General features: G+C 38.1%; 1 protein-coding gene across 1 annotated transcript; it reads left to right on the forward strand.

The window, feature by feature from the left end:
- The first annotated feature begins 1827 nt into the window (after positions 1 to 1827).
- LOC115813633 (alpha-2-macroglobulin) lies at positions 1828 to 24442 on the forward strand. The gene is made up of 34 exons (XM_030776151.1): positions 1828 to 1908; positions 2560 to 2740; positions 3042 to 3198; positions 3313 to 3365; positions 4376 to 4396; positions 4633 to 4798; positions 4899 to 4983; positions 5150 to 5279; positions 5363 to 5483; positions 6346 to 6455; positions 6560 to 6730; positions 6841 to 7074; positions 7524 to 7736; positions 7853 to 8002; positions 8361 to 8492; positions 8736 to 8826; positions 9571 to 9706; positions 10443 to 10668; positions 10743 to 10869; positions 10994 to 11115; positions 11476 to 11527; positions 11732 to 11815; positions 11948 to 12124; positions 12223 to 12298; positions 14700 to 14856; positions 15029 to 15103; positions 15192 to 15354; positions 15463 to 15653; positions 15737 to 15952; positions 16055 to 16161; positions 22463 to 22553; positions 22694 to 22762; positions 23915 to 24020; positions 24130 to 24442. The coding sequence occupies exons 2-34, from the start codon at positions 2567 to 2569 to the stop codon at positions 24168 to 24170; spliced, it is 4224 nt and encodes a 1407-aa protein (XP_030632011.1). The 5' UTR covers positions 1828 to 1908; positions 2560 to 2566; the 3' UTR covers positions 24171 to 24442.
- Positions 24443 to 27511: the final 3069 nt, after the last annotated feature.

Raw genomic sequence — 27511 nt, forward strand, 5'->3', positions numbered from 1 at the left:
TTCATCAAGATAAGACAATACATAACTGTCAACAGTGCAAACTACCAGAAAACAAAAAAAAAGAAAAACTCTCCTTTAGAATTTCATAAGTCTTTACTGGAAAACTCAGGGGGTTTTTTCAGCATGCCTTCACAACAACAAATGGTGGAGATACAACAAAATATGTAACACGAGTTGAATAAAGATTTTATTCCCAGCAATAATCTTACATAAAATTCACATTATAACGACGTTGCTAGGTACTGTTGGGAAGACCCAAGTCTGCACTCCTGACTAGCTCTTGCTTCTTTTCACTGCGTGCTTCCAGGGCAGAATTATCCCTGCATACTTAAAGTAAGGTTTAAACTCAAATCAAGAGTGATGACATTGATCTCGTAGGGTTAAGGAAAACACTATATTATTTTAATAAACTGCACTCTGTAGCGCTTGAGGTGTTTGTTATTAGGATTGTGGGACTTTACTGATCATTGTTCATTTATAATTCATAATAATTTGATGATGGTCCATCACTGATAGAGTCATGATCCATGAATTTGGGTTATCGGGGAAAAAAGCAATAAAATAATAATATTATATAATAATAACATTTGTTGAATGTGTTTACTTGTAAAAACTGCTCTGCAAGACTGCTGGCAGGTAACAAAATCTATGCACAGTAAACCTGACTGTGTAGAATAAAGGAAAAACACTGTTAGGTATTTGAAATGCTTCCTTATAGGAAAAGCAGCAGAACAGCAGTGTTACATGGGATTTAACTTTTCATATGAGCATATTTAAAGTTTTCTCATACATTACATTTTGGTAGGTTGTAGGATGAAGTTCAAGTAAAAATAAATATATATTTAATACGTTTAGTGTATTACTCTATCTAGTCTATCTGAGCCATGACACACTTGTCAGCTGTGAGTCCAGTGGAATGCATTGGGCCATGTTTGCATCTGTCCAAGTCTCTCTACTTCTTGCCTAAGAATGGCTTCACTGTGAGCTGGGGACAAATATTTGCAGGCAGACTTACTTGAACAGTGCTTAGCTTCAAGAAGCACGTGCTGACCATTCTCACCTAGACTGACCTGGATGTCATGCAGTGTGGAACAATATGGGCAACTCGATATGAGCTGGAAAAGGGAACAAAACATGACATGTAGTTTGCCTAAAACTTTAGGTGAAGGACAGCATGTTAGTCGCATACTTTGACATGTAAACACCTCAGTCTTGGCCTCACGTGCAGTTGGCCCAAAGCGTGGGAAGCTGATTTTGCCCTTGCCTTCAAGGTGGCCGAGTTGGTTAAGCATAGAAGCTTGTTTAAGCTGGTCACTGACCGTTCGTTTGTTTGTAGAAAGTATGATCTCCTGTAAGTGATGAAACTGTGCATGAAGGGTTGAAGGTGGGGCAGTAGCAGGCTACTCAAAATGAAATGCTGATTTTTTTTTTTTTTTTTTGCTTGAACCAACTTTGAATTGATTTGTTGTCCCATTTATTTATTCATTAGTTAGAATGATACGTGTTTATTGACTGTCTCTTCTCTTAACAGAAAACATATAACTATGGTTAGAGATGTGTATTCAGAAACAGAGCTTTCAATAGTTTGATTTGCTCTTTGTGTAACCACTCCAATGTCCAATGAGATGATCCAAAAGAAATAGATAAGGGATGTTCGCTCCCCCACAGTAAAACATTGGCAGAGCACACTTGCTTTGTTCATGTTAACCAATCATGAATCAGGTCATGAGCTCAAATATTTTCACTATAGCTTTTTTGAAAAGTACTATAAAAAGCACCTGCCTCCAGATCTTGCTGAGCAGCTCATCAGTTCTAAGACATCATGACTCTCAATAAGTGTCAGATTAAACAAGGGCCTCTGCTGATTTGTTTTCTTTTTTTCTCTGTCTGTGAAGGAACCTTGGGGCCGTAAGTAACCCTGAATGAATTCTAATGAAGCAAACTTAAAAAAAAGCATTTATCTACTGTTATCTTACTGGACAAAGGTTTATTTTATGCTACTTTCTTCTAAAATGAAATTTTGGAATTACATATCTGGAATTTATTCAGCAAAATACTTTATCAAGGCATTATCATATGGTACTTCAGTAGTATTTCAAACAGTAACACATAACTGCTTTCTATAGGGGGCAATTGTAGAGCCCCCAGAAACTCCTTATGGACAGTCTAAAAATGTGTAGCTTCACATTATGTTCATAAATTTGAATTTTTTACATTTATTATAGCCTTAATCAACTAAGGCCAAGAATCTAGGTAGATTTCAGGGTTCAGAATTTTCTGTCATAAATACTGAGCTCCACATGTGTGATCTGTTGTCAGTTTCTCTTGTACCATTTAGCAGCAGGTACAAGAATGTCTTGTTTGCCTATTTTTCCTTGGGCACCGTTTCCTTCAAGTGATTTAGTGAATTGAAACATTTTGTTAACCACTGAAACTTAGGGATTTGTCTATAGGAAAGATTTACTTATTACAGTTATTTTGTACTTGTCTTTTTTTTTAGCCTTTGGATCCATGTTGTATGGTTTAGTAAAGAGAGTTCTGTCTGTGTTTTTGTTTTAGGACTTTCATGGTGACATTTCCTGCTATTTTACAGTCAGGCACTGAGGCAAAGCTTTGTGCCAGTCTTCTAAAGCCAAATGAGACCCTTACAATGACTGTTTCTCTAGTTCACAATAACGAGAGCAGGACACTGTTCCAGGAGAGAGCGCAGGAAGATTTTCATCACTGTTTTCTGTTTCAGGTCTGAGAAAAAAATGATATTATGTCAGTGTTGATACATTTATGGAAATGTTTTGATTAAGATAAGTAAATTCCTGCCTGAAACCCAGTTTGAATGGTTAATTAACTATACCATTTAGGTGCCTGTTCAGACTACATATGATTACCTGATGCAAACTTTGAAATGGAAACTGAGTTGGAGAACAGTTTATGCAGGTTTCATGACTCTTGACAATTTTTCTTTCCTCCACCTTTTACTTGTACTGTGGATTGATGGCAAAGAATCAGAGTTTATCCATTTATGGTTTTGTTTCATTCACCAGACTCCTGTGGTGCAGGGTGAATCAGTGCAGAGAATTAAAGTGGTAGTTCAAGGGGAATCTTTTCATGGGACGGAGGAGAGGAAAATCATGTTCAAATCCTTCCATCCACTGACCTTCATCCAGACAGATAAACCTATCTACCTTCCAGGACAGACAGGTAAGTTGTGGGTGTTGAAGCAAATAAGATATGCTTAGACCCTCAAGGCAGTGTCTGTCTTCTGGCTGTTCAAATGGTTTTCGGTATTACATTGTGATGCTGTTCAATTCACAGTGCACTTCAGGATTGTCACCATGGATAACAATTTCATCCCTATTGTTCCAAAGGTAAGTTCTTGATGATTACATTTGTGAGTGTCTTAATAGGATTTCAAAATGCATAGGCTCCTAGAGCTGTCTCTACCATACCGGCGAGAGCACATTACATGATATTTTTCAGGATGAATGATAAGAAAATGTCTCTGGTACACAGTATTAGTCAATTACATTGCACCCACTAAAAATCAATGACATCACACAAGATTACAGGCTTTTGGTTTTGCAAGTTCCACTCCAGTGTTATCCATTAACTCCAAAGTACTGTTTGTAGTAAGTGTTTATGTAGTACAAAAAGACTGAAAGCAAAGTAATATACATCAGTGTGCAAGAACCCAAGCTTCTCTTTCACACAGAACAAATAATTCTTTGACAAAATGCTGAGTTCAATTGTTTGCAGGTTGTGTATCCACCATAATAAGATGCATTTTGAACATATGAAATATACTTTGGCTCTGAATAAATGTTTGTCAATGCAATGGCTTTGATTTTTCAAAGAGCAGCATAATTAGCACTTTACTTTACACTACACGTGTAAAGATGAGTCTTAGTGAACCCAAATGTAGAGATGAGTTGGTACACAGAATGGAGTTAAAACGTTAAGAAGTTTACTAAAGAGAAGGAATGAAGTCTACAATGATAAACACTCTCTGAGAAGAGTATAAACAAAAGTTCCAAGACTTGAGGTAGCAACATATCCCCCACAAAGACAGGCAACAATGAGGAGCGAGCAAAGGGGAAAGAAAAAGTAACAGAGAACTTAAATGCACACAGCAAATGAAAGAAAACAAGAAACAGGCACAGATTTTGAACTATTAATCAGATGAACATGAATGAGCATTCCTAGTGCTCGCTGGCCTCCCCTGGTGATCAGACCGAGATTTGACAGAATGGAATACTGAAACAACATGCTCTACATGATTTCTTCTATAATCAAATAATTTCACGTGTTCAGTCACACATTGTACATTGACAAAGTTGAATTTAAAAACTAAGCTTTCATTTTATCTGTTTTACTACAGTGTGAGATTGTGGCGCTGGAGGTAAGAATCTATATATTCCTGTTACACAAGGTATCCAATAAACCTAAAATCGAGAACATGTTACAAACTATTATTCTGTGCAGGAGCAATGTTTGTTTTATAGTCCCTCAATGACCATAAATGTTCTTTTTTACTGATAGTAATAAGTTGTTCAAGCAATAAATTTAATAAGACGATCTCCAGTCTCCAAATGAGACAGTTCACAGCTAAATATTTCTTTTTTCTCACCCAAACAGGACAGTCACGCAAACAGGATTGCTCAGTGGGTAAACATCTCTTCCAGTAACAAAATTCTGCAGTTGTCTCATCAGTTGAATCCAGAGGGACGTACAGGGACATATAATGTGATAGCGAGCATTGGTGGGAGGACAGTAAATCATCACTTCGAGGTGAAACAGTACAGTAGGTAACATCTTAATAATGTTCTGACATTAATTCACAGTGTCTGGCCACAGTATCTGAATGCTTCTGTCTTTTGTGTCTTTCACCTTCTAACATTTAGCTTTGCCAAAGTTTGAGGTAAAACTGAACTCACCTGAAGAAGTAAGCGTGGCAGAAGAAAAACTGAAAATAGAAGTATGCGGAAAGTAAGCTTCTTTTTCTTTTCAACTTTAGCTTAGCATGACCTTATACTGTGTTTAAGTGTAAAAATCACTAACAAATTTCATTTAAAACCTCTTTTGCTTTTGACATTGCCTAATCACGGCGAAAGAATCTGAATTCATTTAAAGACATGGGTGTTGCTTTTCATAGGTACACTTTTGGGCAATCGGTTGCTGGTGAAGTCTGGATGGAAGTGTGCCGGAAGTTTAGGAGATATTACTATTCACGTCATGATCTTGAGCAGCATAAGTTTCACCGATGTCTTAATGAAACACTTGAGGTGAGTGTGTTGTCTGTCCAAAATAATCAAGTATTTTCATGAAGGAATGGTCACTTTATGACATCTCTGTACCAAACATTTAGTTGAAGGAGAATGGCTGTGCCACGTTTGTCTTTGGGACATCTTTTTTTCTCAACACTACTGCTGAACGAAACTGGCGGGATTCTCTTCAGTTAAACGTGAAAATGACTGAGGAAGGCACAGGTGAGTCATGAACACAATATAAAAGCGACACTTAATTATTTCTTATTTGTCTTCCTAAACTGTTAGATGATCTGTAATACTTTGAGATGTATTGAATTCTTCTACAGGGTGGGATAAGTAATGAAGTGAAATAACTTCTTTCTTGTTCTTAAGTTGTTTCTACATCTCTAGAGTCACTGTTTTATGGTTGTACCTTCCCTGTAACTCAAGTAAAATATATCGGTATACATTTACCACACCTGTCTTTCCACATTTTCATGCAGTAATACTGTACATTTGCATTACAAACATCTAACACATTTTTATATTCTCATGATTGTTCATTCTGATGCAGCACATCATGAAAGTATAGGATTATTATCGTTGTTGTTGTTGTTGTTGTTGTTGTTGTTTGATTTATTATTTACTTATTATTTACTACTATTCATTACTTGTTATTTTTATTTATTTATTTATTTGTTTGTTTGTTTATTTATTATATTATTTATATATATTTGTATATTTATTATTATTACTTTATTACTAATACGATTGCTATTAATAGTAGTGGTATTAATAGTCGTAGTAGTAATATTATGATAGGATGGTGTTATGGTCAGAGTCCTAGGACAGAGTGGTCCTGCTTCGAATCTTACTGCATTTAGTTAAAAGACACACTTGAGGAATTCTTTTTCTAGTTAACCTTAAAATATTTCTTTGTCAACCAAAAGAAAACCAGTTGTTTTCAGTTATATGAGGAAAATATTAGACCGAGCTGACATTCAAGTGAGGAACTTTGCTTTAAACTGTGACGTTGCTTAAGTCTCCAATGGGCACATTACTCACATTGTGTTTTGTTTATAATTTCACTTTCTTTCTCCAGGGATCACTATGTCAAAGTCTGGCACAGTTGGCCTGTCTTATGTGCTTGGTAAAGCATCATTTGTTGAGACACCAGATGTCTTTAAACACGGATCAGTCATAGAGGGAAAGGTATATTTCACCATTGTTTCTTGTAACAAATGTAAAATGTAACTCAGAAAATCCCCTGAAATTACCATTTCTTTTCTTCTTTTTTCCCTCCATTTTCACACTAGATCAAAGCAACACATTTCAATGGAACACCTATTTCAAACAAGGAAGTCTATGTTTTAGAACGTAAAGGGTGGTCAACAAAAGAACTCTTCAGTCTCACAACAGACATTAATGGAATGGCTCATTTCTCTATCAACACTACTGATCGACCTGCAGAAGATATTCAGTTAGTGGTGTGTTGGACACCTTCTACAGAATTTGTTTTTTATTTTTTTGTTTTGTTTTTTTTCTTCATCTTAAACTGTTTCTTATTGCAACTAACTCAAGTTTTGTTGATCTCCAGGCAAGTGTCTCCAAAGACATATCTCATAAGTCCCAAACCCCTCACTTTGAATATCAAAGGAAAGATATTACACTATACAGACCTGCCACACCAGACACTCCTTATGTTCCAAGACATAATGCACTCACTATAGAAGGTTTAAAGGAGCCACTCGCATGTGAGACTGAGATCCCTGTAACCATTAGATACACCTTTTTTGAGGATGTGGAAGACTCTGTGGATTTAATCTACCTGGTAAGTAATAAGGGGTTGATAAATGGCTAACAAATATTGTCCTCTTTTTCCAATGTAAGACTTTCTTAATTACAGCAAAAATTTGTAGTCATGACAGAGAAATACCAGCAATGGCAGAATGGCCTTGATCTTAACAGTAGGATTGTAATGTCTGACCTTGACAAACACAATATTCCAATCCTGAAATGTATCATACATTTTCCATTCTTCCTCTGCAAAGTCTAAATACTTTTATAAATATGAATGCTGAGCAGAACTGGTTATCTGCTCTGTGGCCTTTGCTTTCATTCCATTGTAAACAACTTTGGCCCACCCCAGCAGCAGTCAAATTTGAAACCCACAGTATTGCTAAAGATTCACACCATCTTGATATTCATTAGTATCTGCATCGGTCCAACAGTGGTAATATTATCTTTCTTTTTTCTTGTCTTTCATCATTTGTGCTCCAGACCTTATCCAAAGGAGTGATTGTTCATTATGGAGCCATGAAGGCTGCAGGAAAAAAAGTTGATGGAGTTATTTCGGGAAAAGTGTCATTCAGTCTTCCTGTCAGTACTGAGATTTCACCTGTGGTGCAACTTCTGGCATACTGTGTTCTATCAAAGGAGACAGTCATTGTTGAAACTAAGAACTTCAAAACAGAAAAATGTTTCAAAAACAAGGTGGATAACAATGTGATATGTCTTCACTCAATAATCAGTTTGCTTTCTTAAAACCAGGTTGCATGAACTTTTTAACTAAAGTTAAATATCTTCTTTGTGTGTATCATGAAATGCAGGTATCATTACAGTTCTCTCCAACCAAGGCTGTTCCTGCAGAGGAAAACACTCTACAGCTCTCAGCTGAGCCAGGTTCACTGTGTGGACTCAGTGTTGTGGATAAGAGCGTGCTCATCTTGGAACCAGGGAAAGGCCTGGACACTGAGAAGGTAATACACACATTTGGTCTGTGATATTGATTGTTGTTCCTCTGATCATGCATTCACTGTTTTTGACTTTTCCTTTGTGTATTTACATGGTATCTTTCATTAATTTGCTTAGAATACATTGTACCGTTTCTTGTCACCAACAGGAGTTTTCTGGCAAAAACACCTGTGTGTGTCAAGACAGGGAAAAATTAAGAATTTGACTGATCAGTTGGCTTATCAACAAACAAACAATCTAAAAAAAGCACTTTTGTTAACACACCTTAATGTGGAGAGGAACTCGTTAAAATTTGAAGGTAACGAATAGGGGGAAGAGCTATCATCAACTAACAAAATGTTTTTCTTTTTCCTTTTTTTGTAGATTTTCAACTTGTTACCAGTGACATCATTGTCAGATTATCCAGAAAAACTTGAAGAAATCCTGGAGTGTGTTCATGTCAGACCTAAGCGTTATGTTCGATTATATCCAGACCATGCACATAACATTTTCAGGGTGAAGTTCTGCACTCTACGTTCAAATTCAATATAATTTCATGTTGCCATATTTTTTATATTATTCTCACATTTGATTATGTTACCTGTTGAGGTATTCGATTGGATTAAAGTTACACATAGGTTTGCTTTCCCTTTTTCTGCTGAGAGTACAAAGTGTGAGAGGATTGTTATTGCTTTTAATTATTAAACTAACAATAGCTGGTTCCGAAATTAATTTCATTATATCATTGGCATGTGACAGAGCATCGGACTCAAGATGGCAACCAATTTGGAGATGCGAAAACCTCCATGCTTGATTTACAATGATGAGCGATATTTTCGCAGTGAGATCGGTGAGATTCCTGCTTCAGCTATTCATTCAGTATAATCTGATGGTGACTGTGTGGCCCTTCACTTCAATATTATTCCGACCTACAGTTAATATTAAGGAGTATTTTACATTTTTATTCCGTTTACTTTTTGATTGGGGGGGGGGGGTGAACCATCCTTCATTTTGTCATCATATAACTCTTATCTGCATATAACTGCACATCAAATCTCTAACAAGTGGCAGTCTTATCAGGAAAGTATAAGATTACATGGGGCCGTAATTTGTCTTGCTCAAATCAGTCTCTTTAGATACTAGTTATTAACTGCTAAGCATGCTTATTGAATGCAGTTGAAACTTGGTATTGACAAAGTTGTTTTATGGGAAGAACTGAGCTGTGTTATTTAAAACACTAAAGAACTTTCTGCTTTAATTGTATTTCTCCTTGAAAGTTATATCTTTGTATGAGGCACTCAGTCTTCTATATGACTAAAATGAAGAACACACTGTTTTTAGAAAAGTGAGCTCTTAGTCAATAATGCGGCCATCGCTCAGTAACCATATTCTTCAAATATTCCCTGTTTGTCTTTCAGTGCACAAATAATTCTGAAGACTTCTGCATGTCAAATATGTTATATATTTACGATTTATTGAGTCACATAATCATTTTTAGAACTTATTTAAGTGTGACATACTGTGTGATTTTATCTGTCTGTCATTGTGAGGACTGCCATACAAGTCATAATAATATGTGGTATCAATGCAACAGTGACAATGATACATGAGCCACTAGCGATGCCTGTGGCAGTAATGATGTCAAGACTCGCTGAAGAAGATGAGCCTGTTGTAGAAACAGTTCGCTCATTCTTTCCTGAAACTTGGATCTGGAAACTTATAGAGTTGGGGTGAGTAAATAACTGAGGAATATTACTTTGTGTTGTTAACAGAGGGCATAAAGAACCTAAAGAGTAATCCCTCCTAAGTATTTCTGCTGTCCCAGGCATTTATGCTAAATAAAAAATAAGGGAAAAAATGCACGATGTTACATTTCCTCTGTCTTAAATTCAGCCACGTTGATTAGCTTCTTATAGAGCATAAATGCTGACCTGACAAAAAAATGAAAGATGTCCATAGATAAAAATGTGATTCAAAGGTGGCATTGCCAACAGGAGATGAAGCGTTGAGGTGGTAATTCAGCACTCCAGAAAGTACACTGGAATGAAACACTTCATTTTCATTTCCTTGCAAATTATTGAGTTTCAGTGGAAAGGACATTTGTATGTCAGTCAATTTCTAAGACATAGTCAGAAATGACAAGCATTGATGCAGGCTCTTGCTGTCCTCCACAGCCACAGCTCTTTCAAAAGAAAACCTGAAAGACCTCCAGATCCACAAAACAAGAAGACTTAGATATGTTAGACACTGATGCTTCAGTTTTTTCAGTTTTGTTTGTGTTATTTTAGAAGCACATATGTTAGGATGGTAATGCAGAAATAACGCACATGCATGTGAAATGTTGACTGATCAGAACGCACAAGCGTTCAGATAGTGTCCTCAATTGTATAGGCACACACTTAAGTCCACCATAACGAATCTTTCATGACATTTCCAAATGAGTTGTTGCTTGCCATTTCTTCGCAGGGAATCTGGATCTGCACAACTGCCTGTTACTGTCCCTGACACCATCACCAGCTGGGAGACAGAGGCCTTTTGTCTGTCCTCCAAGGGCTTTGGTCTGGCTGCCCCAGCTGAACTCACCGTCTTCCAGCCTTTCTTCCTGGAGCTCTCCCTTCCTTACTCCATAATCCGAGGAGAACTCTTTGAGCTTAAGGCCACTGTCTTCAACTATCTGTCAAAGAGCATTATGGTGAGGTTTACACTGATGAAGAAGAAAAATCTGTCACCAATTTCTCGTTCTAATTCCTTATCTTTCTCTGACAGGTTAAAGTAACTCCAGCCCCTTCCTCAGACTACACTCTAAAACCCTCCTCAGATGGCCAGTATTCTTCTTGTCTGCGTGCAAATGGTAGGAAGACCTTCCGATGGACTCTGATACCCTCTGTGCTGGGTGAGTTACTAAGCTCAAATGCTGCATTTGATCACTCCACTACATCACTTTTACACTGTTTTGCTCTGCCTTAGAGAATTTGTTTCAGAACAGATGCAGTTTCTTATCATATTATTTTGCTCAGGGGTCCTGAATGTGACTGTGAGTGCAGAGGCAGAAGCATCTCAGTCTCTGTGTGACAATGATATTGTGACTGTACCGGACAGAGGCCGCATTGACACAGTTACACGAACTCTGCTGGTGAAGGTAAGCAAAAAAATCATTAATGTTATGTCTGATAACAAATAAGAGTCTTTTCTCCTATTGTCCTTGTCATGCTGCATAACGGCCAAATAAAGCCTGTATAGCCTGCTGTAACCCAAGATGCAACTTAGCCTCCTGAGTAAGAATAGTCAGTCCAGTTCTGGATCTCTGTAATGAATCAGTCAGGCCCATGTAGACTGGCCTGAAATATAGTCTCCATCGCCCTATCAGTAGTCAGTGTATATAGCTAAATCCTGACTCAGTTGGTTTTCCTGTTAACTGGAAAAGATAAATAACACATCAAATCCCGCCAGAAAAGGACTGGGTTGTGGGACACCCTTGACTTCCCTCTTGTCTTTGCAGGCTGAAGGAACTGAGAGGACAGAGACCCACAGCTGGTTGCTTTGTCCCCGAGGTTGGTTTTGTACATAGTCGGTCTATCACCTGAATACAACATCTTTCTTTGTTATCTATTCACTTAATGAACCAATTTGTTCAACCACCCATAAACTCTACACAATATAAGGTATATGCGGACAATATAAAGTATATGTGGACAATATTATGTAACCCATAAATTGCTTCATTGGCACATTTGTTTCTGTGCTCTTCTCTGCAGAAAAGGCTCTGACGGAGGAGGTGGAGCTAACACTTCCTGAAAATGTGGTTGAGGGATCATCCAGAGCTTCTGTGTCAGTTCTTGGTAAAATCATTTATATTTCATGCAGAGGTTTGGAGATGAAAAATCTGAAGAAGGTTTTAAGAATTCATATTTAATCTAATCACCTCTTTCACTTGTCATTGCTCACACTTTGGCACGCCTTACTCCCTGTAGGAGACATTTTGGGCCGTGCACTACAGAATCTTGATGGATTGCTGAAGATGCCGTATGGTTGTGGGGAGCAAAACATGGCTCTTCTCTCCCCGAACATCTACATTCTGCAGTACCTAGAGAGCACTGAGCAGCTCACTTCAGCCATTCGAGAAAAGGCCACTGGTTTCCTTAAAAGCGGTAAGATCATTGTGTATTGATTTGCAGTATATGTCTGATGTCCCACAGTAAACAGCAACACACCTTTGTTGAGCTAATTGTCTCTTGTTATTTAAAAGGATACCAAAGACAGTTAAATTACAAGCATTTTGATGGTGCCTACAGCACATTTGGCGATGGCGAGGGGAATACATGGTGAGTGGCTTGACTTTCTATTCCTTAAAGTAAGAATTCATTTATGGTATGTCCAAATTAGGGCTGCCCACTGAAAGTTAATGAGTCAAATCATCTGTCGGAGACCAGTCAGTCGACTGAGAGTTGATTAGTGTTTGTCAAAAAGACAGCTAGTGTGCAATAACAGGATAAAACAGATAGAAGCTTACAAAAATGCACAGGGATAACATTTCAGTGAGAAGTTATAAATAAGGGGAATCATAAATATATTTTTATATTCTAGCAGGGTTAGCTGGCGCGCTTGCAAAAAGAAAAAATCCACATGACATGATGCGTTGGTTGTTAACTGATGAGAGAAGCTGAAACGTAACGTGAAGTGGTTGATAAACTAGGCTAGCTATAACCATTTGGCGATTTGTATGGGGATGAGGGGGGATGCCATCTCCCTTTTTAGCAAATTGACCAAAATGTATCCCCGTTGTTAACCTTCTATCCCCCTACATACTCTATAGATTAGTGTAAGCAGCTGGGTTTCCACTGCAGTTTTGCAAAAAATAGGAGCGATTTTTTAAAAAAAAATTCGACAAACCACTACCGCGAATGGTCTGTGTTTCCACTTAGTGATGTTATCTGATTAGAGCTGGGTTCTCTTCTCGCAGTAGTCATTTCAATTAAACATGGAGACCTATCTGCAAGATGTTATCAATTTTGGCACTGTGATTTTGATCACATTCACCACAATAGATGTCATGTGACTTAAATGCGAAAAATGTGTTTCCATTTCAATTTTTTTGCGAAATATTGCTTTGCCGAATCGTCTGAAAAACCTCCTCATGCAAGTGTAAAAACTTCAGTGATGTATGGGAGTTTTTTCTAAATTCATGTGTTTCCATTACTTGTTTGTTAGTTTGCAATTTTAAATTGCACATTAAACAGATTAATGGTAACCCACCTAGAGACCATAGGGCCATCTCCCCTGTTACAAAATAACAATTATCACCTACTGGCTACAGCCATGTCTCAGGAAGTTGAAAGTTTGGAGGCATTTTGAACTTTTGAGGCACAATCCAAACAAAGTTAAATTCAAACTCTTTATGCAAGAATTCGCTTGTCAGTCAACAATATCGAAAATGGCAAACCATTGAAATGGGTGAGTTGCATAGCTAGGCAGCAATCAAAAAAAAGTGAGGACTACTGTTTGCTTTTTTCATCTTAAAGATTTCAAATCTTAAATTGCAAGTGTTCAATTTGTTTATTTATTCCTTCACACTTAATAAATAAATCTTATGTTGAAAAAGAAATACAATTGCATAATAAGCTGTTGAAGACGAGAAGTTATTATTTCATAGGCGGTAATGCCATGAATTTATTTTAAACTGTAACATTATTTTTAATGCTTAAGGTGACAAAAAAAAATTAGGCTTCAAGAGCTTGATTTGAACAGAAATACATGTGTGCTGCCTGTCTCATTATTCTGAGAAAAACCATATGGTAGCCCAACATTGTCACCCATTCAAGTAGGCCACAATTCAAATCTTGCATCATATGCAGCTGTCTTTTATTGATTTTTAAATGCTCAAAAATATGTTCATTTGACTCTGTTGCATTTAACCATGAGATTGTGGTTGAAATAATCACTGAAACTCATGCCAATGGATTTTCTGATCGCCAGATAGTCTATATGAAAAAAAAGGAACAAATAGTTGAATCTTTGTATTGAACATGTCAGGAAAAACTCATGCAGACTCACCAATGAATGATCTAGGGAGGTTTATTGTGCCATGCAACAGTCTTCCAATACACTTGGCAGAGAGCAGAATCCAAAAAACAAGCAGATGTCACACCAAAAAGCAGTCAGAGGCAGGCGAACAATCCAAAACAGCAGACAAAGGCAAAGTCCAGGCACAAGCAGAAGGTTCAAAAAACAAGTGCAGGGCAAGATAAGAAGGCAGAAGGAGCAAAATCCAACAAGCAAAAACAGTCAGAAAATGTCAAATACAGAAGGCAATCAGAATAACAGTGGGCTAGCACGACACACTGGGAAAAGCGGTACAAACTGACAAACAAAGGGTAGAACAGGCAGGGTTTAAATAGACAGACTAATACAACTCCAATGAGCAACAAGTGAGCACAATGACACAATAAGTGAGGCGCGGGGCCAGAGCACATGGAAAACCAAAATAAACAAAAGCACATGACCAAAAAACAAAAACAAATGACAGCCAGTACCAGAAATGACCAACAGGAGCACAACAAAGAAAACAGTTCATGCAGGAACCCTGACAGAACAGCAAAATCCGATTCGACTGACAAAATTCTGAGTCGGGTACAGCCCTAGTCCGAATGCTATTTTGAAAGATTATACAATGACATTACCATAGTGTTCATTATGACTAAAATGTAGCTATTCTGTTGCCTCAAGGTTGACTGCTTTTGTCCTGAGGTCTTTTGGCAAAGCCCAGTCTTACATCTTTATTGATCCACAAACCATGGCAAGTGCAAGGCAATGGCTGTTAGAACGACAGCAACCAGATGGTTGTTTTGAAAGCAAGGGAAACCTCTTCAACAACAGAATGAAGGTATCTTATTTAATATACAATGCTGCTACATGCATAATGGAGAAGAGGGTATGCTGTTGCAGAGTATCACTGAAGGCTCTACTTTGGCTGGGTATCTATGCATTCTGAAAAAATGCATGCAGATAAACATCCTATTTTTGTTTGTCCCTTTGTTTTGGTAAATCTTTTGTAGGGAGGGGTAAATGATAATGTGACCATGACTGCTTATATCACTGCATCATTCCTTGAGCTGAACATTTCAGCTGCTGTAAGTATTTTTGATTATTTAAAATGTAATGAACTGAAAATGCAATCTGTTAAATTTCTGAGAAGTTATAGCTGTTGATTTATTTCAGGATCCTGCTGTGACAAAAGGTTTGTCGTGTCTAAGGGCCTCCATCAGTAATCTCTCAAATACCTATACCACTGCTTTGCTTGCCTACACCTTCAGTCTGGCCGGAGAAAAGGAAACTCGTGCACAGCTTCTGCAGAAGCTGGAGGGAGAAGCATTTTCGGAGGGTATGAGGCATTAGAAGTGATCAAAATATTTTAGATATTTTAAAAATATGGTTTTTTACAAACTGGTCTTTGCTCATTGTCCCTATTCGTGTCTCTGCCTTTTCCTAGCTGGTCGTCTGTCCTGGTCCCAGTCAAATTCAGAACACTCAGACTCCTTGGCGGTGGAGATAAGTTCTTATGTGCTGCTGGCAGTTCTCACTCATTCCCCACTCTCTGCTGCTGACTTAGGTTATGCCAGCAGGATTGTCAATTGGCTGGTGAGGCAGCAAAATCCCTATGGAGGATTCTCCTCCACCCAGGTAGTCTACACAATATGAGCACACCTTTCCATTAGATCCTTTTCCATGTTTATGCATGCTAATAATTGTATTTCTTTTATCAGGACACTGTGGTGGCACTTCAGGCACTGGCTTTGTATGCCACAAGAGTGTTTGGTTCAGGTGGCTCTTCCACAGTGATAGTGGAGACATCAGGTGGGAACAGACAACTCTTTGATGTAAATCAGAGTAACAAGTTGCTGTACCAAGAAAAGGCACTGCAAGATATCCCTGGGAAATACAGTGTTAAAGTTGAAGGCTCTGCTTGTGTCTCTGTACAGGTCAGCACCCTTACTCGCAGTCCTTAATGGAACTGATACATGATGACACTAAAGTTTCTGCTGCCTAATTAATTGGCATGAGAATACTTCATCTCTTCTCAGATGGCTCTCTTCTACAACATCCCCACTTCTGCTGAGAAGTCTGCATTCACTGTTGAAGCCAAAACTGAGGGAAACTGCAAAAATCCACTCCTTCTTTTCAACGTCCAGTAAGTGTTGATACTTTATAAGCTATACACACCTCTCCCACCTTATGAGCACAATGTTTTCCTCAAAACTCCCTCATGAGGCCAGTTCAAACAGTACTTGCCATTCCTTTCATTAAGAGATTTTCTTTGGCTTTTCCAGTGCCCAAAACTTAACTTACAGCATATTACAGTCTAATAAGTCATAACTTAGCTTATTACAGTCTAAATTTACTTATAATTGCTTATGTAATTTCTGTTTGCTCACTCCTGTTAAACGTTTTCATTGCCATTACACACCATACTCTTCAGCCTGTGCTAACAAACACAACGGTACAGTAATGTAAAGTACATCCTTTAGCAGAGCTGGGGAAAGTGAGGCTCCTCCCAGCATGCACGATGCACCATAGTTGCCTGTAAATAGTTGTGTGTAGCTTTCTCTGGGCAAGACTGTACATTTCATTTAGCAGTGAAGACAACTACACCCTGTGCCATTACTCCCTGACTACAACTAATGTGTTGCTTTCATTCTTTTCATTCTTGTGGGTCTCCCATCATATAGTAGCATCATCATTTGAGGTGGATTGAGGTGACTGCACTGGTTTCCTCCAATATGGGTGAAGCCACAAAAGAACTTGCGTTATTTAATCGGGTACATAACTTCTGACCGTGACTGAATACTACTTTTTATCATTAATAAAAAGAAATAATTGAAGAAAGATAGTTGCAATAATAAGTAAGTAAGTAAAATTTATTTGTATGGCACTATTCACAGACATAAGTCGCAAAGTGCTTTACAAGATCATTATACAACATACACGTGAAAAAACTAAGAAGATGAAGTGACCACCCAAGCTACGTGTTTAAAAGAATAAAACTAAGATTAAAAAACTAAGAACACAATGCATAATAAAAAATACCACCCAAGCCAAGTGTTAAAAAGAATAAGACTTAAAAAAAAAACTAAAAACACAATACATAATAAAAAATAAACAATACGCAATAAAAATACACAATAAATACATAAAATGTAGACCTGGTACATATAGTTTACCCAAACACCTATCTAAACAGATATGTCTTTAGCTGCCTTTTAAAAGAATCCACAGAATCAGCAGACCTTAAGGGTGCGGACAGAGCATTCCACAGTTTAGGTGCTACGACCTCTAAAGCTTTGTCATCACAGGTCTTTAGGCAGGTGAGTGGGACAGACAGTAAATTTAGCTTATTTGACCTAAGAGAATGAGCCGATGAGTGAAGTAGATCAGTCACATATGTAGGAGCCTGACCGTGCAACTCTATGTAAGTAAGAGTGAGAATTTTAAATTGGATCCTACATGCAACAGGGAGCCAGTGAAGAGATATAGGTACAGGGGTAATGTGAGACCATCTATTTAACCTAATGAGTAGTCTTGCAGCAGCATTCTGAATAGCTTGCAGACGATCAAGGGCAGACATACTGAGTGAGTATGTGCATTGCACTAGTCAATACGAGATGAAATAAAGGCATGTATAAGCATCTCTAGCTCTGGATTTGAAACTGCAGATCTTAGTTTACGAATATTTCTTAAGTGGAAAAACAGGATCTGGTCAGCTGCTTGACATGGGTGTCGAATGATGAGCACTGATCAGATATATTCCCTAAATTACGCAGGTTGTAGTGGGCAGCAGAAGAAAGAGACCCATACTTTGCTTGATCATGGCAGCAACCTTTTCTGGAGCAACAATCAGAACCTCCATCTTATCAGCATTGAGCTGTAAGAAATTTTCCGCTGTCCAGTCCCTAATAGCATTGAGGCAGTCTAGGAGCTCAGATTACCTAAAAACCTCACTAGGTTTGAATGAGAAGATTGGTTATCATCTGTAAATAAATGATATGCAGTATTAAATCTGTTTATAATCTGTCCCAAGGGCAGCAAATATAAAGAGAATAATAGGGGCCCCAGAGCCAAGCCAGGACACCATAAGACAGTGGAACGGAATCATATACAAAGATACCAATAGAGACACTGAAACTTCTAGCAGTGAGATAAGATGTAAACCAGTCTGATGCTATGTCTGATATGCCCACCCAGTCACGTAGCCTCTTAATCAGTATATGGTTGTCTACTGTTTCGAATGTAGAACTAAGGTCGAGTAGTAATAACACAGAACAATCGACCACATTAGAGGACATTAAAATATTATTTGAAACCCTCAGAAGAGCAGTTTCAGTAGAGTGCAATTTCCAAAACCCAGATTGAAACTTATCATAAATATTGTGCCTCTCCAATACAGCAGTGAATTGTTTAGCCACAACCTTCTCTAAAATTTGACAAAAATGGGAGTTTAGATATAGGCCTATAGTTTTTGGGCACAGCAGGATCTAAGTTAACTTTTAAAAACAGAGAAGATGGTATTACATCCAGAGGGCTAGAAGATTTCGGAATCAAATCCATCAAAACTTGTAAGCTGATAGGTTGGAAAGAGTCCAGAACAGTAGGGGATAGAAAGGGGCTAGAACTGGGTAGGCAAGTCCCAGGAAAAATACTGGACCTAATAGCCATTACCTTATCAACAAATAAGGTAAGGAACTTATTACAGCCATTGACAGAAAAACATGGTAATGTAGAGAGGGGTGGTGAGACAATGTTATTAATAGTGTAGAATAAAATCTTAGGATTTCTTTGTGAAGAAGAAATTATGTTAGCAAAGTAAGCAGTCCAGGCTTCCTTTATGAGTACATTAAAAGGACATCGGAGATCTTTCAGGTATAGGCTTTCCGTAGTCGTTCAGACCTGCAACACTTCTGTCTTAGGCACAATAAAGCACAATAATATGGCGTCAGCCAACCAAGTTTTGTCAGATGTAGTTCAAAAGAAGTTAAAAGTTCAGTGCTCACCAACTGGCAAGAAAACCGATTTTTCTAGACCACAACGAGACCTCCACAATGGCATTTAGTACGTGAGCCTTGTTCGCCACAAAGCGAGCATTAATCAACCACATTTTGATTTTGATTGATTTGATTTGTGGACCCACCGAACCACAGTGAGTGTTGGGGAGCACTGCCCACAGGTAAGGTGATCTGGCGGCTTGACTTTTTAAGGCTTGACTTACATTAAACCAGACACTGTTTATCCAAAACTGTAAGAAGGTAAAAGGAAGCAAGCTAAAATGGTAGAAATGAAAGAAAAAAGCTCTCGTTCCCATAACCCTTCGACAGCCAAACACTTCAGTTGAGTGTTCCAATAGGGAGTTACATATAAATGAAAGCTAATGGAGGGCTTAGTCCAGTCTGGAACTGGATATACCATAGGTAGATAATCCTACTGCACAGCAGAATGGAGCTGTAAATACATAAAGAATGATGAAGCATCTTGTAGATCTTGAAATGGACATAGACCTCTCCTCAGTGCTTCTCCAAAGTACTTTAAGGTTTAATTCTGTTCATACTTGGAGAGCCCTTATTTGAAACACTCCATGGTAGTAAATATTTAAATATTGGAAAAACTAGACCACCATGTAGTCTTAGCTGCTCTAGGGTATCTTATTCCAGGGTGTTTGTCACTCCAGATAAATGTAGAAGTCAAATAGTGAAACCAGAATAACAAGCTGTGGAAAAATATTTATTTTCACCAGATTCACTGTACCTTGGAGTAATATTTGCCAACCATTCCATTTTTGAATATCAGATTTGATACTGTAGAGAACCTTGACTAAATTTTCGTAGGATATATGTTGATGCCCAAATAAGGGAAAAAATCTTTGATGGGGTAGTGTAAGATTTTGCTCAGTTCTTAAGTGGCAACAATATAGATTTATCCCAATTGATTATATATACAGACAGGGTTCTAAATTCATCACAGATCCGAGGGACTGAAAAAATAATTTAAGAAAAATAATTAAGGATTTCATTCACGAAAAGTCACATGTGATAGGCCTCACCATGCTTTTCTTACATGAGGTTATAAACTTATTGCATCTAATCGTTAATGCAAAGATTTGAGACATAGACAAAAAAGAATAGGTGACAAGGAAGATTCCTGTCTTGTACCTCTTTCCGTCTTTCAAGTGGATGCTAATTTAGAGCTTGTTATTACACCCGCAGTTGGAGCATTACAAAGGGTCTTAATCATAGAAATGAACTTAAATTTTCCCAAACAGCCTGCATGTGCTCCCACTCCAACCCCTCAGAAACACTCACCCTATTCCCACAGCTCCTTTCCTGTATCTCAGTCTGCTTTCCATACTGTCCTGCTTAAAACAGGTATTGATAATCTTGCGCTTGTTGGTATCAGGATTGGAACTCTTATACAGCCTTTTGGCCACCACAGTTGCCATTTAGGACTTTTGTCAGTCATTTAGTCAATGTGCTTCACCTGTGCCTTGTTGGATCTGTGTATTTTAAGTTGCCCTTTCTGTATGTCCCTACCAATATCCAGCAACTACTGAATTGTCCCTAGCAATAATTTTGAAAAAAAAAATTATAATAATAATAATAATGAAAAATAAGCACTGTTGTCCATCAGTGTCTAGTCTATGTATTTGGTACAGAAACGGTTAACAGATCTCGCTCTCTTCTACGAGTCCCGCCTCCCTTACCTAATATTGCTAATAGGATTGGCTTTGCCATTTCTTGCTAACAAGTGAGAGGCTGTAGCTACATCTGGTTGTAAGAAGCACCAAAGCCCTGTTAACTAGATGTGCATGTAGGCTAAGTGAACAAGACGCCATCTTTATACTAACAGTTCTGTGCACAAAAATACGGGACAAATCTCGTATTGATTCAGTAAGGGACAGTCTGTTTATTTTTTAATATGGCACGATCCTGTGATATATGGGACTGGTGGCAAACCTAAACATTGGTGCCTCTTTTCTGTTAACAACTAATAGCCTAAAGTTTACTTTCTTTTAGTCTTTTAGTCTGTTATTGTGTATAGCTTATTTTATATATATATTATTTAAATGTAAATACAGATCTTACTGTTACGACGGAGTATTAGGGCCACAACGAGGAAGAAAAAATTCTGAGATTTTGAGAATAAAGTCATAATTTAACGAGAATAAATTTGTTATGTAACAAGAATAAAACCGTCATTTAACAAGAATAAAGTAGTTATGAATAAAGTCACTATTTAACAAGAATAAAGTCGTAATTTAACGAGAATAAAGTCGTAATTTTGGCTATGTGTAATTTCAGAGGGGAAACATCTGAAGAGCCGTCTATGTTAAACTGAGCAACATGGAGCATCTTGTGAAGTTATACTTTAGTATAGGTGTAATGTTGCAATAATCCCCGATCCAGTGTTTCAGTGATTCAGCCTCTTTACTATCCTCTGTACTCTCTTTTTTAACACGGCACATAATCCCTCTCCCTGTTCCCCTCTACGCTTCCCATCCTTTCTTGCCCCCAGTGTCTGTTTCTGTATTTCACAGTGTCACAAGGATACAACAATAGGTTTCACAAATAACGAAATACTTAATCTTTTGGCACATCACCACCACATTATAAGTGTCAGGACCTCTTGCCCATTTTGTGGTTGCTAGTAATATATTTTCCTAAATATTATGTTTTCTTTTCTCGTAAAATTTCGACTTTATTCTCTTTATTCTCTTTAAATTATGACTCTATTTTCATAATATTATGACGTCATTCTCGAAATCTCAGATTTTTCCCCTCTCAGTGTGTCCCTACCAATGTTGAGACCAAGTCTACACCCTTGCTTGCCTGTTTTGAAATCTACTAACTATTTCTTTGTTTTTGACCGCTTCTTTGGATTTGCCCTGAGCTGCTTTGTTTTAAGTGAAGTGAAGAGAATTGCCATTTAGTTGCCTTTTTTTGACTGTGGAAATTATTAAAACTTTAAACAGCCTTCCTGTATCAGCCTCTGCTTTTGGGTTGTCAGTCTCTGAGGATAGCTAATCAGTAGCGCTTCTCACCTTAAATCTAGACACCAGGGTTCTGATCCCACTCAGCTCCTGACAGTTGGAGCAAACTATTGCTTGCAGAGTTTCAAGAGTGGCTTGTGCTCCCTGCTAATGCTCAGCATGGTGTTCAAAGTCAGCCACCACTTTGTTCATGGCCACATTAGCGGATGAAATCTCTGCTCTTAGAGCAGCAGGTTGAGGAGTTAGGACTGACTCAAGTGCTTCTTTTACAGCAACTGCCGCTGATCTTTGGAAGGTTCACTTTGATTTTGAAATGCCTGATTGGCTCCTCACAATACGATAGCATTGAGGTCATCTTTGGACGTTACAACTGACACATATATATACAAGAAAATCCCTATCAGTTAGTGTATTCTATACATCAAGTTCACTGGGAACTGTCTTTTGTCTCTTACAGGTACAATGGTGCAGAAGACCAAACCAATATGGCTATAGTAGATGTAAAAATATTATCTGGTTTCAAGACCGATAGGTCTAATGTGATGATGGTGAGTAGCTAAATTAATAAGTCTGATTTGAAACCCTGGTATCATTTGGATGTCGCGACATCAGAAGAGATTTTTCTGAACATACGGACCAATAGTTCATGTCAAAATATCACTGATCATTGAATCCGTGGTCTCCACAGTTGACGCACCCAGAGAAAATGGAACGAATTGACATGAAAGAGGACCATGTCATTATCTATCTTGAAGAGGTACGTTTTCTATAAAGAATAGACTAGTGAGTCTTCAAATCAGTATAATTTTCTGAATGTTCCTGGGCTTTAGGTACACATGTTGCCCCAGTTTATTATTTAGTCATGAATTTCTGCCTATATGCTAGCTGTAAGGTGGCTGAACTGACATTAGGATCAAGCAGGGCTTTTGACTAAACATCATTGAGGAGTGTCATTATCGAATGCCATTACCGTCACAGGTATGACATCACTGAAACTAGGAGACTCAATTTGCAGTTTCACAGGGGACGCAGGCACAGCATCGTTGCTGTGGTTTTTATGCACATCAGTGTCATTGTTGAGTTCAGAGTGGTCCGCCACCCAAAAATATCCAGCCAGCAGAGGACCTGTGGTCAGTAACAGACCACTGATGAAGGGCTACAGGATGGCTTATACAAACTGTGCATGGTAACAGATCAGTCAGAGTCTGTAACTGTATGCCAGTAAGGTGTACCTACAAGATAGGAGTTTTGAATGCAACAGCTGGTGAGGGTACTGTCGATTTGAGGAATCTGAGAGGGAATTTTGTATGAGGCCTGTGATATGATTTTTTCAGTGTACCTGTATCCATTCAGTCCTAAGCTGGCCTGTAGAAAAAAAGACTTTGGTCCTAAAATCTCATAATAGTGGAATAAAAGTTTAAGGAATATGTACAGCACAGGCCCCAATTCCAGTTGTACCAGGAGAAACAGTGTGAATTACAGTAGTAAATGGGTTTGTGTGATTTTCTATCAATATCTCTTTGCCGTAAGCATACTGTACATTTTAAAATGACTATATGTGATTAAGGTGAAATTTTCTTTAGTCTGTCCATGTCATTAAACAGTCCCAGTCACTGTTGGTCAAAGTTTCCATTTGAGTTGGAGAGCGGATAAGATGCCATATTTTGGGGGGGGGGGGGCTCGAATGTGTCAAATTTTTCATCTTTCTATCACCAGTGTACGGCAAGCTCAAGAGCTCGTTTGCCACCACGCTTATGTCTCTGCGATATTTTAATAATCCATTGGTTTGAATTACATCTGCAGCAACCATCAAAGAAACTTATTGTTCACCTGAAAATGACAAGTGATTAACCCCAAATATGTTTCCATATACCTTTTGGAATGTATTATTTAATCTTGATTTCCACAGGTCCCAAAGGCAACTGTTTTGAAATTCCGTTTACAGTTACAACAAATCCTCCCAGTAGAGAATCTGAAGCCAGCTCTCATCAAAGTCTATGACTATTACCAAACCAGTAAGGTTTTATGTATTGTCACTCCCACATACACTTCTGTTGTAAATACGCTGTTAGCCCTCATGATAATGTTTTGATCATTTCATCACACCATCCCTCTCCCATTTAGGCGACCAGTCTGAGATGGAGTACTCTTACCACTGTGCCTGAGGCTATTTCAGCTCTACAGATTGTTCAGAATTAAAGAATGGATGACAACCTAAAAACTCTGACATGGATTTCATTTTACAATTCAAATAATACTTTCCTAAGTAGACTATAGAAATCGCAATAATAATGCATACTTTCTTTGAAATATTTTCTGTTTCTGATGATATGCCTTATTTTCCAGTCTTTGAGAATCTGCCATTTGACACAGATGAACAATGTTTGTATTAACAATGTACGGTGCTTTTAAATAAATCAAAGTCTCAGTTTCTGTACTCACAGCTTCCACGAATACTGATTTGCATATGATATACTTAACCTGACTGAAAAATCCCAAAAGTATAGTGTTTTAAGGACAGATAAAACTGAGAGATAGAGAATGCGGGATATTTCCCTGCCATTTAAAAGGGTATATTGAAAAACAACTTCTTCTCTTGAACCTGGGCTTGTTCAGAGCACCAGTGGACACCTTGGCTAATTCCTTTCTGGCCCAACAAAGCTCTTGAAGCTTACTCAGCAATAGAAAGTGAGAGTTAGTCACTGTTAGCAACATTTGACATTTCTCCCAAGATTTACAATTTGAACTTCTACGCCTCTGTCATGCGTTCTGAGGAGAGGCAGGATAAGCAGCAAGAGGCAGTACTCTCTAGGGAGCTCAGAAGAACAGCACCTTCCAGTAACCCTCCCACTGCAATAGTCCCATCGTTTCAGGCCAAGAGTGAAATGACAGCCCCTTTTGTCAAGTCAACTGTCGTGCAGCCAGCATAGGGAAAGTGAACGGCTGAGGTAGCTTGGGAATTCAGGGAGTATTTCTTTAGCATGTAGAGCACAAGTGCTCACTCAGCGTGTCCTCCAAAAAGGCCAAGCCAGCCTATTCTGTCATTAAGGCCCATTTCTTTATTGTAGGGTATGTCTCAGGGAAGAAATTCTTAAATTAAAATGAGATTTAAAATTAATCTAATGAGAGAAAAAAAATTATATATATATGATTTGCATGAGATTTAACTTCATATTAGCACACTATACATTTTTTTCATATGTTGTGTTTTGGTGGGTTATTAAGTGTTCACTGTTCAAGTAAAAAATAAAAATATATTTTATACATTTAGTGTGTTACTCAGTCTATCTGAGCCATGACACACTTGTCATGACTCAGATAGAAACTTGCAACAACAACACCTAAAGACTTTCATCTGAAGAGTCTAGTAGCATGTAGCACACCAGTAGGAGGGGTCACACAGTCAAGTTGGTATATTAAGAATCAGAGACATGATTTCAGTGGTATAAATAATGGTTTATTGGTCACAGCAGGGCCGGCTGCAGGTTGTAATAACTGAGGGGCATTTGAAATTTGCAAGGGGGCAAATGTGTACATTATGATTGGGCTACAATTAAAACTGAGGGAGTAAAAATTTTATCTTAGGGGGCAGCCCCCCCTTGGTGCCAGCCCTGGGTCACAACAAACTAAAATGAAAGAGTGAAATTGAAATTACAGATGCCTTTATTATCCCTTCCATGTCAAAATACATTTATAGAAAAGTAAAATTATTCAGGTTTATTCAAATAAATGAAGAGCATAAAAAGCTCTGACCTACAGCCACACCAACTGGGGGGAATATAAAGAAACCAAATATAACCGTTGGAGGGTAGAGGGCTGACTGCAGGGGCTTTATTAAGGCTAAGAGGAGAATGAACCACTCACTACAATGCATGCTTGTGCCCATGCTCTGAGTACACACCATGCCAAGTGAAGTGGACAAAAAGTGTAAGTTTGCAATTTATCACATCAAGCAGTGAACATAAACATGCAGTGTGATAATCAATGCAGCCGCAGAACACTCCACCAGGAACCTAACATTGATAGAAACAATACTTAAACTGGGACATGGCAAAAAGAAAAAAAAAAACACTTTACAACAGATCTTAAAAGAAAAAAAAGAAATGAGGGAAAAGAATACTGATAAACAGGACCAACCTCAATCAGTGGGCTAACTAAACAACAGCGCTAACACTCAACATTCAAGGTCAAAACAGAGTTAAAAAGAGTTAACTAAGCATAAACTAAGGACAAAACATGCCTGGCAAATCAATGTTAAAAACAAAACCAACCAAACTGCACCAAAGCAAAATAATCACAAAGAGATAAGACCATCAAAGTTAAGCAAGACATAACAAGGTAACGCAAAGCATAATAAGGTAAGGTAAAGCAAGGTAAGGCAAGGCAGCAGTGGTGTAACCTCTCCTCAGAACAAAATCTTCTTAGGTTGCCTGGTAGACCGCTTTTAGGCTGCTCAAATCAGGTTTTCCATGCTCGGCTGATGGGACACACTAAAAACACCAAAAGGATATAGCCCTACAAACCAAAACTTACACCAGGAACATGACATGTTTCAAGTGTGCAAACACAGCCTTACCATCCTGCTCTGCTTTATACAAAGCAAGAAAAATTAAATGGTTAACACAGCAGTTGAACCACCACACATGATGTTCCAGCGACACAGCAAATAGGCATGCCATGCTGGCGCTTCCTGTGAAATATGTAGCCGGGCTAACAGGGTAATTAGCCACTCAGGTTGTGAGCTTGAATGAGAGGAGTGCTGTCACTATGGGGGCTGCACGAGGCCAAGACACAGTGCCTGGAGAGCAGAGGTGGAAATTGCTCCACTTATTACATGGACAACTCAACATAAGAAAACATGACATATAGTTTGCCTAAAACATTAGTTGGAGGACAGCATTATAGTCACATAGTTTGAAATGTAAACACTTTAGTCTTTTGGCCTCACTTACAGCTGGCCCAAAGCATGGGAAGCTGTTTTTGACCTTGCATTCAAGGTGGCTGAGTTGGTTAAGCATAGAAGCTTGTTTAAGCTGGTCACTGACCGTTCATTTGTTTGTAGAAAGTATGATTTCCTGTAAGTGATGAAACTGTGCATGAAGGGTTGAAGGTGGGGCAGTAGCAGGCTACTCAGAATGAAATGCTGATTTTTTTTTTTTTTTTTTTACTTGAACCAACTTTGAATTGATTTGTGTTCTTCTTTGTTCATTCATTAGTTAGAATGATACGTATTTATTGACTGTCTCTTCTCTTAACAGAAAACACATAACTATGGTTAGAGATGTGTATTCAGAAACAGAGCTTTCAATAGTTTGATTTTCTCTTTGTGTAACCACTCGAATGTCCAATGAGATGATCCAAAAGAAATAGATAAGAGATGTTAGCTCACCCAAGGTGTATTATTGACAGAACACACTTGCTGTGTTCATGTTAACCAATCATGAATCAGGTCATGAGCTCAAATATTTTCACTATAACTTTTTAAAAAAGTACTATAAAAAGCACC

The sequence above is a fragment of the Chanos chanos genome, chromosome 6 (assembly GCF_902362185.1).
Source record: "Chanos chanos chromosome 6, fChaCha1.1, whole genome shotgun sequence".
Taxonomy (NCBI): Eukaryota; Metazoa; Chordata; class Actinopteri; order Gonorynchiformes; family Chanidae; genus Chanos; species Chanos chanos.

Bases quoted from the DNA above. Each gene is read 5' to 3' on its own strand.
- LOC115813633 (XM_030776151.1), top strand. From the start codon at position 2,567: ATGGTGACATTTCCTGCTATTTTACAGTCAGGCACTGAGGCAAAGCTT. The intron at 5,280-5,362 runs GTGAGTGTGTTG...CCAAACATTTAG, and splicing joins GTCTTAATGAAACACTTGAG to TTGAAGGAGAATGGCTGTGC. The intron at 11,528-11,731 runs GTTGGTTTTGTA...TCTTCTCTGCAG, and splicing joins CTGGTTGCTTTGTCCCCGAG to AAAAGGCTCTGACGGAGGAG.